General features: G+C 44.1%; 1 protein-coding gene across 3 annotated transcripts in view; it reads right to left on the minus strand.

The window, feature by feature from the left end:
* The window catches only part of Masp1 (mannan binding lectin serine peptidase 1), a 68262-nt gene that overhangs the window by 32932 nt on the left and 21720 nt on the right, over positions 1-13610 (minus strand). For all 3 annotated transcript variants that reach the window (XM_004640889.2, XM_023700906.1, XM_023700907.1), the window contains exons 3-5: positions 6798-6975; positions 4715-4846; positions 2045-2241 (exon numbers count right to left, since the gene is read on the minus strand). In XM_004640889.2, the coding sequence (XP_004640946.1) occupies positions 2045-2241; positions 4715-4846; positions 6798-6975 (507 nt within the window). The remainder of the gene's footprint in view (positions 1-2044; positions 2242-4714; positions 4847-6797; positions 6976-13610) is intronic.

Consider the following 13610-nt stretch of genomic DNA (forward strand, 5'->3'; position numbering starts at 1 on the left):
TGAGCTGAGGTGGGAAGGGCAAGTGAGGACCATGCTGGGGAATTTAGGTTTAATTCAAAGTACAATCATGATTGAGTCATTTTAACTGTGGATGCTATGGGAAAACTAATTGTAGAGTAAGGCTGGAAGCAAGACAACCAGTTGGGAAGTTTTATATTTGAACCGGAGAGGAAGTAGGGTTTGGATGCAGTGTAGCAGGAAAGAAGTCAATAACTGATCCAAAGACCCCAGCTACAAGTCCTGGGTCCTTCCTGTATGTTTGACCCTTTCTCCTTCTGTCTCTAAGGACCAGAATTCTTTAGCTGGAATTTGTTGACTTCTACAGTCCTGAGTGACATCTCTTGCATTTCATGGAGAGGGAGGAAAAGTGAACCTTTAAAATGTTTAGTGCCGAATAAGGCTCCCATGAGAATCTCCTGGGGCGCCATGTGTGGTAACCAAAGTTTTAGAAGATCTCTATGGTATTCATACTTGGTGTGATTTGTGATTATAACATAATGTGAGTATATTATACATCCCTAGCAAAAGAGGGTTTTCGAAGAGTGACACAGAGGAACCCGAGTGCAGCCTCTAGACACTGAGAGAGACCCCCTGCCGACAATCAGCTAGAAGACGTGAATGAAATTCTGCCAACAACTTAAACAGGTCTAGAAGCAGATTCTTCCACAGAGCCTTGAGGCCAGAGCCCTGTCCAGTCGACACCCCGATTTCAATCTCACGTGACCCAAAGTAGAGAACCCAACTGGGCCCACTGTTAGTTCGGATCTACAGATCAGAGCAGTGAGGATTGTTATAGGTTACTACAGTTAGCCACACAGCAATAGAAGCCTATGCCCTTTGCTCTGCCGTCCCACCTGCAGCCACGCTGCCTCTTAGCCTCTGAGTCTAGAAGGGCAATCCAGGCTCTAAGTTCTTGAATTTTTTTCATGCATTCTTAGCTATCTATGCTTCTCTGGGTTGTTGACAGCTCCTTCTTCTGTACCTCATTTTATGCCTCTTCCTGACCTCATTTGTGGGGTCCCTTCTTCTGTCTCCCTCCTTCAATTTATTGTGCTATAGCTGGCATCTATTCCTTCTTCAGGGAAGCTCTTTCAGCATTTGCATGGTTTACCCAGCACCTACTTATGCACATGGTGGGACCCACTTTTCTCCCAGCTCACCCGTCTCTCCTGAGATCAGACCCCAATATCCACTTCTACTTCAATGTCGCAGCTGGCCACTCTCTGAGAATTGCTGATTTGAGTTCCCACATATCTAAAATATACCTCTCCTGCTATTCCAGGCAAGGCTTGATTTCAGGCTGCCTTTGCTTCTCAGTTATACTATTGGGATAGTCATAATTTGGATAGATATAGGCCTGTGGCATTTTAAAAATTTCTTTACTGGTTAGGTATATAACCTCTGTCCCAAAGCAGGACCAGCTGCACAATTATGGGATCCAGTGCAAAATGAAAATGGGAATTCCTGGTTGGGATTACATTAAGAAATACAAGGGCGGGGCTGGTGAGATGGCTCAGTGGTCTAAAGCACCTACTTAGAACAAGCTTAGCAAAGCACAGGGACTGCGGTTCAATCCCCCAGCACCACATGCCAGCCAGCCCCGCCCCCTGGTGGGCTGAGCTGGCCACACACACACACACATAAATAAATAAAATTAAAAAAAAAAAAAAAAAGAAATACAAGGGAGCATCCATGGAGCATTAGAGCATGAACGTTTCTGAGTATGGGGTCCTAGGTGACCACAAAGGCTGCGCATCTGTGAACGGAGGCTGCCTCCAAGGGATCTTTCCAGAACACACACTTGACCTTGTGATTCTCTAATTCAAATCACCCTGGTGGGCAGGGTGTTAATTTTGTTTTGGGAAAGATTCTTAGGCTGGATCTGATTTAGCTGGTAACTGTATTTTAAGTAATTGAGCGGGGGCGGAGGGAAGGCTGCTTGGATCCCTATCCTGGGACAACATGAAAAGCTCAAGATGTCAATTTTCCCAGTTCAGTCCAGAATTCCCAGCATGCCCAGAATAAGTGTCCATCACAAGCTCACCTTGATGAAGTCGTAAGGGCAGGGCACCTCAGGATGGTCCTCAATGTCAAAAATGTCCTCAAACTGCAGGCTGACCATGAAGCCCTCCTCCAGTTCAATGGTGTAGAAGCATTCAGAGCTCTTGGGGTAAGGGTTGGGGTAGTCGGGGCTGGTGATCAGGCCGGTCCTCTGGGTAAAGAGGTTGTCACTGCACTCCACTGTGGGAAACATACGGAGAAGATGGCACACCAGAGTCATTGCCACAGCCAGCCTTTCCTTGTCTGTTGCCCTGTGCTCTTGCTTGTGGCCCCATGAGGTAGGCAGGTAAGGAATCAGCATCCCCCCTTCACAAATGGAAGACTGAACCTCGCTGGGGGAGGTGGGATGCCTGGTAAGCTGCAGTGAAGACTCCAATGCAGAATTTCTAAGCTTCACCCAGCACCACTTACTGTGTGCCAAGCCTTCTCATCAGATTCTTTAGCTTAGCTCTTGTTGGGAGTAGGTAAGGACTCTCAGAAGGGAGAGTTTTGAGATTGAGTAGCCATGGGGGGGGAGTTTTGGCTCTGCTTGGCCTTGTTTTCCCTTTTGCCCAGATTCATTTAGGTCTCTGCTCAGATCCTGCCTTGCCTTGATTCCTATCTAAGACAGGGCCCTCACTCTCCACCACTGTCCCTCCTTTGCTTTCTTCACAGTGCTGTCTACTGCTGGGCCTGAGGTCACAGTCACTTGGTGTCCTTGCTCCTGCTAGACTGTCAGTTCTACGAGGCCAGCTGTGTTTGCCTTCCGTTTAATACACCAAGGACCCAGTGTCCAAGCATTCTCATGGGAGCCTGGCCATGACTCGGCCATGTGGGGAGCCTTTGTCATTGAACTGGTGCCCTTGGGCTGACCCACACAAGGGCAGGGCTGCATATTCATGCTTTCTGAGCCTTTGTTCATCTCTGCTCATTTGCAAATGAGAAAACTGTAGCCCAGCAAGAGAGGCATGACTAACGGGAAGTCCCCAGCTGTGAGCTGCAGAAGGCTTAGATTGAGGCATCCTGAATTCTCCTTTGTTTCCATTTTCCACCATAAGCAATCCCATGGGGCTAATCCTCACCCTGAAAGGGCAGGAACTGGTCCTTCAGGGATGAGCTCTTAATCTTATGTGCAATGCATAGGTGGATGTATAGAACATAAATACATGCACTATGTATTTGTAGTAGCAATAAAAGGGAGGCTCCTAGGGGCAGGGGTAAAAGAAAATATTGAGAAGCCTTGCTCTACTTCAGTTTTTGTAGGCTGTACTCTACTCAGCCCATTGTGTATACCTAATTCTTACTGAATAAAATATAAACCTATAATCTTGTATGTTTCTTCTGTTTTATATTGCATTATACTGATAGGTAAGGTAAGTTTTATTCTGAAACAAGTTTCACTTATGAAAGAGAAAGAAAACTGTCTTTAGCCCTGCCCTCCTCCACTGATTGCTGATTGAGTTTTCAAGTGAAATCCCTCACCCCATCCCGCTAAGTTCCCAGGAGTTCCCCAAATGTCCCAAATTTGAGCACACCTTGAGATACTTGAGAAGCTGTTGTCCCTGGATGGAATCCCCTCTTTCTCCTAGCCTTTTATCCCCACCAATCTGTGGGAAGCGTATGCCCACTTCTCCAGCCCAGCTCAGGTCTGATTGCATTGAATCCACACTTCCTTTCTATCAAGGTAGTGGAGATCGCCTGTGCTGCATCTAACAGCTTGCTTTATGTGGTCATGAGCGCTTTGAAAGAGGCTTCTTCCTGCAGAGTGGCAGAGCCCTTCTGTGGGTTCAGCCGACAGAACAGAATGCCACCTTGAATGACAGCACTGTTGGCAAAGGGTACTGGGGAACACCCTGCTATGTGTGTCTGGTTGGGCCGTAAAGTTGCAGCTTTGGCAAGATCTGGCCCCTACCCTTTTCTTTCTGGCACTGCTCCTCTGCTTTGCTTCTGGGCTACCACAAACTTAGCAGTTTTGCTTCTTTATACTCTTCCATTGTGCCTTGTTCTGCATTGGAGCCAACAAGCTACGGATGGAAACTCCCAAAACCATGAGCTAAGTTACACCTTTCCTCCTTTCACTTGTGGGCATTTGATGCTGTGTCTCATCTAGAGTAAAGAGGATGCATTCACGTTCCTCTTCTGTGTCCCTTACCCAGCCCAAGGTCACAGTAGAGGGGCCCCAACGTTGCAAGATGAAAATAAAGATAGGAGAAATGTGATCTTTTCTTTCTGTGTCCATCTTTGTTTCTTTCATTTTTTTCCTTTGGACTGAGATTCTCACTTTCACAGATGAAAGGCCATAGAAGCAAAGAGAAAAAGGAGCTGCTGGGAGGCATGGTTTATGGCTCAGAAAGAAAACACTGAAACGCAGGTTTCTCCCAAACTTTACCAAGTCCAGTAGGAGCGGGGTCAGGGACCTCTGGAGCAGAATTCTGTCCAGGAATAAAGGCATAAAGACAGCCTGATAGTCAGAGCTTCTCTCATGCACTGTTTGGAGAACTGACACCAGCCTCCCAGGCGGTGGGCATCTCAGCATTTGCACGCAGGTACAATCTGAGCTGCCTCTCCACCTCCATCTTTAGGTGATCGTACCGAGTCTCTGTCTTTCCTCTGAGCTTCATACTGGAACATGCAGCACATCATAGCCGTGCACAGAGATGTCCCCGAGCCTTACCTCGACAGGTCCTGTTGTCCGTGTGGAGGATGTAGCCAAAGCGGCAAGAGCAGTAGTAGCCACCGATGTAGTTGTGACAGTAGTGGTCACAGGACAGCTCCTCGTCCTCCCTCTCCTTGCACTCGTCCACATCTGCAGGGCAGGTACCTTTCAGTCAATGCACGCATGATGCTAGAGACAAGGACTGACACGCACAGCGCACTCCGGGGAGGTGCTCATTAGCTACCCAGGCTCTCATGCTTGCTCTCATTTGGTCTTTATACAGTGCCCAGGGGTGGTCATTCTCTGCCTTTCGCAAGCAAGGAAACCAGAACTCTGAGTAGTTAGGCAACTCACCCAAGATAGCAGCCAGTCAGGCTCCATCCCAGACAACTACACTCATGGTAGAAAAGGCTTCGTTTACAGTGGCGGTAAGCATTGTGCCAGGAAAAAAATCTTAGGAAGCAGGATTGTTACTGTCCTCAGCTTGTGGATGATGAAACTGAGACCCAGAGAATCCAGGTGGGCTGGCTTCAGAGCTTGGGGCTTTTAACTTCTACTCCATGTTGTCTGTCTGTCTTTCTTTTCTTTTCCTCTTTCCTTTCCTTTCCTTTCCTTTCCTTTCCTTTCCTTTCCTTTCCTTTCCTTTCCTTTCCTTTCCTTTCCTTTCCTTCCTTCTTTTTCTATTTCCCTCTAACATGGGTCAAGCCCTATCCTAGGTATTTGAATATACATATCTCCTAAGGAGCATATGAATGACCAAAAATCACATGAAAATATGCATGCCACAGTCATCAAGGGATGCGATTTAAACCATAATGAACTACCACTGCATACCTACCACAGTGGCTAAAATTTTAAAAACTGGCAACATTTAACATTGGTGGTGATAAGGAGCAGCCACACATTGGTGGACATGTATAGGATGATGTCATTGGTTGGAAAAAGTCTATTTTTTTTGTTATAAAACTAAACATAGCTACCTCATAATCCTCTAATTCTATGCCTAGCTATTTACCCAAAGAAATGAAAACATGTTCACAAAAAGAAATACTAGAAGATTCATAAGAACTTTATTAATCAGAGTCAAAAATGAGTAGAAACCAAGTGCTCATCAATAGGATATGGATAAAAAAGGATAATGAATAAAAAAGATTTATAGTGTATTCATACAATAGGAATGTTACTCTAGCTGGACCAAGAATATATTATTGATACATGCAGAAAAATGAAGAACATTGTATTGAGTAAAAAAGTCCTCATCCCTTAAGTCTATTGTTTATGTAAATGTGTTCATTTATGTGAAGTCTCAAGAGGGACATAGTCATCTATGGCTAAAATAGAAGAATCATTTGCTCTATGGGAACTTGGAATTAGGGTTGACAGGCAGGAACACGAGGGAAATTTCTAGGTTGAAATTAGGTTCTTCGTAGAGGGTTGGATTTTATGTAAACTCAAAATCTTTAAAGTTCAACAAATATATACTTAAGATTTGTGTATTTCATTGAACATGAATTCCACACTTAAAAATAAACAACTCTATGGAATTAGGCAAAATATATGCATGCTGAGGAAGTATCTACGAAGTGAAACACTAATGTCTACAGTCACCTGAAATGTATCAGAAAAGATGAATGGATGAGCAGAGGAGAAAGAGATGAGGTAGTGCTTAGGGAGGCGCTTCAACTTGATTGGCTTTGGGATCCCCTGGGGGCAGGGGTGGCACCTGCGTAGCCACAGTCAGGCAGGCAATGGAGCCTGCCTTGGGGTCTGGTTCTTGGCCCTTTCTGCCCTGGTATTATTCCCTTGTTCTGTTTTCCAGCTGACAAGAGCTAATGTTCCTTTACACCCTTCCATCATGACTTTTCTGCATTAGAGCTAGCAGACCACGGACGAAATCCTCCCATACTGAGTAAAATCAACACCTTTTAGGTATGGATGTCAGGTATGACGACCCGGGCACAGAGAAGCTGTGAAATGAAATGAATGATCATGTCTATGAGGTGAGTATGCGGATGTTCGCTGTCAAGGAGAGAACACAATGCTGCTTTCGTCTTTATATAGAATGCAGTCCAGGGCTGAGTCCCCCAGTCCTCCAACTTACCCACAGCCATGTAGTGGGCATCAAAGCCTGTGAATCGCTCCTCATTGGAGAAATCTGATCGGAAAGTGACAGACATGAAGGAGCCAGGGGAGAGGACCACTTCCTGGCCGGGGGTCTGCTCTGTGTCTGTCGTCTCCCTCCCACAGAAGGTTGCCAGCACCTGGTCTTCAGTTTCTACCTTTGAGGTGAAAGTGAAAAGGAGCAAGATGAGTGGCTTCACAATTGAGCTTCTTTCCTGATTTCCAGGAGGAAATAGGAAGGGGTTACATACAAGTACATGGGGAAGGGAGTTGGTGAGATGGCTCAGTGGTCTAATGCACCTACTTAGAACAAGTTTAGCAAAGCACAGGGACCGCGGTTCTAATACCCCAGCACCACATGCCAGCCAGCCCTGCCCCCTGGTGGGCTGAGCTGGCCACATACACAAATAAATAAAAAAAATTAATAAAGAATATTTAAAAAAAAAAACAAGTACATGGGGAAGTCCGGACAACTCAAAGAAGGTGGGTTAGGCGCCCTGGCATTTGAGGAAAGATGCCTGAAGGGTTACATCAGGGTGCTCATCTGATGGTTTTTGTTCATTTGATTTCATTTCTTCAGATGCAGCTTGGTGTTTGTCTTTCCTGTTGCCAACCAAATGGCTTGCTTACTGAAAATAACTCTGTTAACACTTAACAAAAGTGTTATTATAACCCACTACTATTATGGACTACTGGACTACATTGGATTATTTTGCTGAATTCACGCACCTACAATATTTAAATGGCAGTGGAATACCCTTCTCTGACAAAAATAAACAAAGAAAAGGGATATAAATAGAGGACCTTTTTTTATCTGTATATACAAAATAGAATAGATGTACAGTTATTTTCTCTTAATTCGATGAGAAGAAAGATTTGTACTAATAGTGTTTGGACAGGCTATCATGTGTGCATCTTGTACTATGAACAACTACTATGAAGACAACAATATGCAATGTATTAATTATTGTAACTGTCCTACTAATCTGTTTTGAAACTGTCACATTGCTATTCCTTTCTCAATAAAATAATTTTTAAAAACCACTTAACAAGAGTTACATGCCTGGGGGCAGGTTCTATATGTAATAGAGATTGACTACATTGCTAGAGAATGAAACTTTGTGCATAAGTTCTTCCTTGAGCACCCAGTGTGTGCTGGCCACTGAGCACAGCATGAGCTGAGAGCGCTGAAAAAATGAGAAGACATAGGGCTGTGCACAGGACAGCAGTGTTCAAACTGAGGAAAAAGGGTGCAAAGGGGGCTATGCTACAGCATGACAAGCACTTTAGTGCAAATACTCAGAAGGAGGTGAAATCCTCACTAGAACATAAACTGGAAAGTAAGACAGTTCTTACAGATCTGTCCCCAGGGAGTGGGAGAGGACCTGTCACATTGTAGTTATCCAATAAATACTTGTTAACAAGAACTAAAGGTGTAGACCCATCCTGAGAACGATGAGAAGCCCAGATGTCTGTTAGAATTATTCGAGGGATGGATATGTGGATAGTAGGTTATGATTGACTGTAGATACCACTACTTCTGTAAGTGGAAGGCATTAAAAACTTCTCCATGGAAAATCATGTAATCAGAACTGTATTTAATAGGTAGTTCTTAAAATTAAGAAAGTATATTGAAGTCACCTAGAAATGGTGTCTGTGTGTGTTCAGACCACATGTGAAAAAACATCATGTACTTGCTGGAAGAATTCCCAACAACTTTGAAGGAACCAGAAGGCCCAGAGGGATTCAGCGAACAAAGCAGACATCCTGTGATGATTGCATAAAGCTCAGTGTGTGTCCAGTTTAGGAAGCATGTTGGGTAGCTGGATGATGAATTTAATTTGACTAGGAATTCTTGCCCTACCCACTAGTCTTGTCATCTTATACCTAACTTGATTCTTTCAAGCTTGTATTTGTGCTTGTAATTTCTGGGTGACGCCTTAGGCAAGACGCATGTAGAAATCTTAGGAAGAACGGTAAGTCATTAAAGGAGGCCTGTCCCTACGGGCTGTCTATCTCTAAGTAGCTTCCGTTAAGTTCATTGTTTCATTCATTAACTTAGTATGTCAGAAGCATCTTGACATTTGGCACTTCTGTTTTTGAAACTAATCATTTATTTATTTAAAATAAGAAGGCATTTTAAAGAAAAACATCATTTTGTCCTGGCAACAAAACACAAGGATAATTAATCACTAACATTGGGAATTGAAGTGTAAACAGAAAATGAGATCATGACTTTGCTATTTGTTCTTCTTCTCTGCAGATACCAGGGATTTCACCCCAGCCTCCTTAGGGTAGAATGTGCCTTTCCTCATACAGCTGACATGCCACCTTGGATAACCCTGCTGCTGTGCTCTTTTGGTGAACTGAGGTTTCCAAATAGCTGCAAGTCTTCCTATGCGTAAACTTTCCAAGTTTTTCTTTTAGATGCAACACTTTTTGTAGAAAGTACTTTATACAAATCCCTATTTTCTTTCATGAAGCGTGCTGTCACATTCTTGGTGATCCAGGGACATCCTTATAAGTTTCAATTATCAAGATACAGCATTAGAGGGAGACACTTGGCGAGGCTGCATTGTGTGACACTGTTTGCCTTTCATGGAATGCTGTCAGACTGTATGTCTTGGCAATTTTTATGCCTCTTTTATGTAGTAGTCTTTTCCTGTCTTTTAATCAGTCTAGTAGTTGTACTTTTGGTTTATTTTTAATGTTCTGAGTGAGAAAACACTTAAACTGCTCTTGTGGGAATTTAATAAGAAAGAAGACTAAATATATTTAGGGTGAGGCTTGTGGGGAAATTTTTCTATAGGTAAGTATGTGAACTTGTGCTCTACCTTAGGGACCTCTGCTTTGCAGTACTCTAAGGTGTATAGAACTGCTATTAGAGGTTCTCTATTTCAGTGACCTCTGCTTTGGAGTACTCTAAGGTGTATAGAACTGCTATTTAGAGGTTATTCTGAGTTATTCTTTGAGCATGCAGTGAATAATTATCTCGGTGGCTTCCTCTTTGGAGTACTCTAAGGTATATGGACCTGTTATTTAGAGGTCCTAACTCCACCACAAAATGCTACAGAATTGCACCTAGTTACACATCTCTAAAAAGGACTTTGTACTTTCTGAGATCTAGATTCCCTTCTAAACCTGAAAAGCTAATATTCTAACCAGTAAACACTAATAAAGCAACCACAAGATGGTAAATAAGAGTTCAACACAGAGATTGCTGCTACCCATTGCTATTCCTGGTGGTGCTAAGCTTGTTTGTGATCTGTAAACTATGCCACACAAAATCAATTGCCAGTGAGTCCTCATGCCTTGAGCATTAGTAACAGACAGAGCACCCTCTTCCTACATCTTGGCATCCTTGGGGCCTCTGTAGTGTTTGAGCATGGACACTTTCAGTGGAAATGAACCAAGATCATTTGAAATAAAGAGATCTACTGAGGACTTGTTGGAACCTTCCCTCCTTGTAACTTCTGGGTTTAAGGACTTTTTCATGGCAGATGAGCAAGCACCACCTGCGGAGTCACACTATTCCAGAGAACAGGGAGGCATGCCTGTGTGGAGAGCCATGGCAAAACTGAGTCATATATACTTTTAGAAGCAGAGAAAGCAAGGACAGTAGGCCAGGACTCTGGGAATTCAACTTACAGCCCAGAATAGAATCCTGGAAGAGCAGAACTAGGAGGGACCTTTAAGAGTTATTTCAATTTCCCTTCTAGAGGAAATAGCCAGAAAGGAAAGCAACTCATTCAATGGTAGAAAGATAACACAGCATTTTCTGATATCGATTTTGCCTTTGGAACTGTTCTGAGACTACAGAAAGCCTCTACACCATCCCAGAGAGTGCATGACAAGAGACCCAGAGGCTCAGTTAAGTAATTTGCCTGGCTCACGAGCCTCTTGAAACCTTATCTAGGGTGCATGGATTGTTTCTCAGAAAGGATATGGCTCAGTGACAGCTGTATCCCTAACCTAAACAGAGGGGTCACCAGCCCTGCTTAATATTTGTATCCCTTGCTGTGAATTACAAAGTTCTACAAAGATCATTTTCCTCTAAGCATAGGCATAGAGTGGAACTCTGTTTTCTGTTTGGACTGTCCTATCTTCGGGATCATCATATCAACATGGAGGAAAGAGCCTATTGAGCCAAGTCCCCAAATTCATAACAATAGTCCATGTGGCAGGAGATCATAGATGTTTCATTTTTCTTCTTTTTGTTGTGGGCAGTGCTGTCCTTACAGACGATTGTTCTTAGGGACACCGGCCTGTGATTGCATGTACTCAATTTGTTTTCTTTTAACTCAATTTGACAAATGTTTATGTACCAAATTCTGTCTGGGCTTTAATGTGGAAGATGTCCAAAATTGCTTATTTTTGTGGTATGAATTTACAAAGCCCATCTCCTGCCTCTGGGAAAGTGACATTTAGTAGAATACGGTAAGTACTTAAGTGTGTACATTGGAGTATTGTCTGAGGGTGGCAACTTCAGTGACACATGGGGAACCTCAGGGATTGCAAAAAGGTAAAAATTGCATCCAGCTGAGAAGGATCAGAAACATTCAGGACAGGGGATTAGCTCTGGCAAAACACTTGCTTGGCACATGAAAGCCCTCCTTAATTTGGTTTGATTTCCAGCACTGCAAAACAAAGCAAAAGAAAAAAAAAAGGTAAACAAAAAGTTGAGAGAGAAGAAAATGTCCTTTGGGCTGTGGAGTGGTTGGGGAGCAGGACTCAGGCAAGAAGAAAGAGTACATGGAGGTGGGGTGGTGCAGAAGAGCAGTGTGGCACAGTGGAGAAGGAAGACTTGGGTACTCAGAATGTCCGCCAAGCCCCCATGTACCACCTGAGGTGGGAGAGGGGCTCTGCTGAGGACAGGGAACTGGGAAACAGATCTCAGGAGAAAAACCAAAGTCTGTTCTCTATGAGTTTTTTTGAAGCAGACACTTTGTAGGCAAAACTGCAGCAGGGCGGTGGGAATTTGAGCCAATTTCCATGGCGAGACCCCGTGGCTGCACTCCTCATGTGCTGGGACTCACGGCCATGCTGCAGAGCTGCTTTGGTGGTGCCCAAGCAGCTCCTCCAGGGAAAGCATGGAGGAAGCCCCTCAGAAGTGACTTACTGTTTTATACACCAGGAAGCTGAAGCACAGGTGATTTAAAGGAATTGACAAAGGAAGTGTGAATCCAGTGAACGATGAATGATCTAGTGAGTGGAGAACGCATCTAGTGAGTGGTGAGACCAGGTCATAGTTGTGTCTAGCATCCCTTCTAGGCCAGTTCTAGTGCTTCCAGATCCCTTTCTGATCAAGTGATCAGAAGGTAGGCTGTAGGGAGAACTCAGTCGTACACATGAACCATTTCTCCTTAATGATAGGCCTCAGAAGCAGAAGTGACAAAGTTAGAGGCAAGGTCAAGGCAAGCGTTAGGAGCCACAGAGAGCAATGGCTTGGATACCACTCCCAAGGAGCAGAACTGGGCTCTAATTTGGGAACATCCTTACTTTGTGGACAAGACAACAGGATCCAGCTGAATTTCAGAATTACTGTGGGCCAGTAATTGTTATATGCCTCCCGTCCACCCCTTTTGTCAATGGGAGTTCTGCTGTGGTTATCTTATTCATTTCTCATCAAGACAAGAAGACATTGAATATGTGAGGGGGAAATAACCATTGTCTTGGGTTCACAGAGCTCTCAAATGAAAGGTACTTCATCTATGTAACTGTACCCTTGGTGTTGCCTCTACCTCTGCACCTAATTTAGATCATGACATCCTGGACTTCCAGCCTGACATGCTAACACAATGAAACTCTTGTGGAAGAGAGGAAGAGGGGTTATACAAAAAAGACAGAAGTTATTTCTCCCGAAGGGTATGATATGCATAATAATCCCTTCCATCCCAATGCAGAGATGGTGTCTTGCTTCCACCAAAAAAGGCTATGATGTGCTTAGAAGTGGTATGTGACTTGCCAACTAAGGTCTCAAAGAGCCTAGTAGTTATTGAAGAAGATTCTTCACTTGTCCAAACTTCAGTCAAGCTGCTAAACTTTCTTCTAGGCCTACCTGTATGCTTCCTCATAAACCCCAGCATTAGCAAATTCCTTTGCCAAATCAGTTTGGTAAGAGCCAGTTCCCACCCATGACCCGATCACTCTTAATATCTGACTGGGTTTCATATCCTCCAGCACTCCCTTCCCCTGTGATGTCTCAGTGTGTCTATCCTATCTTCAGCAAGAATCTTGCTAGGTCATTTTAGCCCAAATTCTCTCTAAACTTGACATTTCCTCCCAGTAACTTTCCAGCTGCTGGCCTCTCATTTCCTTGGTCATAAACTCTCACTTGCCTCTGCTGTGTATGGAGTTGAGTACAAGCTCTCTCCCCACTGCAGAATCTCGTTGCCGTGCATTCCATGCTAACATGCTGTTCCTAAATTAAGTCCGCCTTACTGTTCTTCAACGAGTATGACTGGATACACTTTTCTTCAGCATGCTTGTTCATGTGATGTATCTGCCTGAGGCCACTGTGGGTAGAAGCCCCAGGAGGCCTACTGGAGAATCGAAGCCCACATAGATTACAGATGAGCTGTCCAACTGCAACGTTTAGATGAATGAGCTGATATTCACCACCAACCACCATGCAGATGACAGAGACTGTCATGGACCTTTGCACTTCAGTCGGCCTCTGAGCAATTGTGGCTGCACGAATAAGTGCAGGAAATCCGGCAGAAGGACATCCCAGTGAGCAACCCCCGAAGTCCTAAGCACGGTGAGGAGCAACAAAGCACATGTTGTCTTAACT

This window comes from Octodon degus, unplaced genomic scaffold (genome assembly GCF_000260255.1).
Source record: "Octodon degus isolate 3935 unplaced genomic scaffold, OctDeg1.0 scaffold00128, whole genome shotgun sequence".
In the NCBI taxonomy this organism is placed as follows: domain Eukaryota; kingdom Metazoa; phylum Chordata; class Mammalia; order Rodentia; family Octodontidae; genus Octodon; species Octodon degus.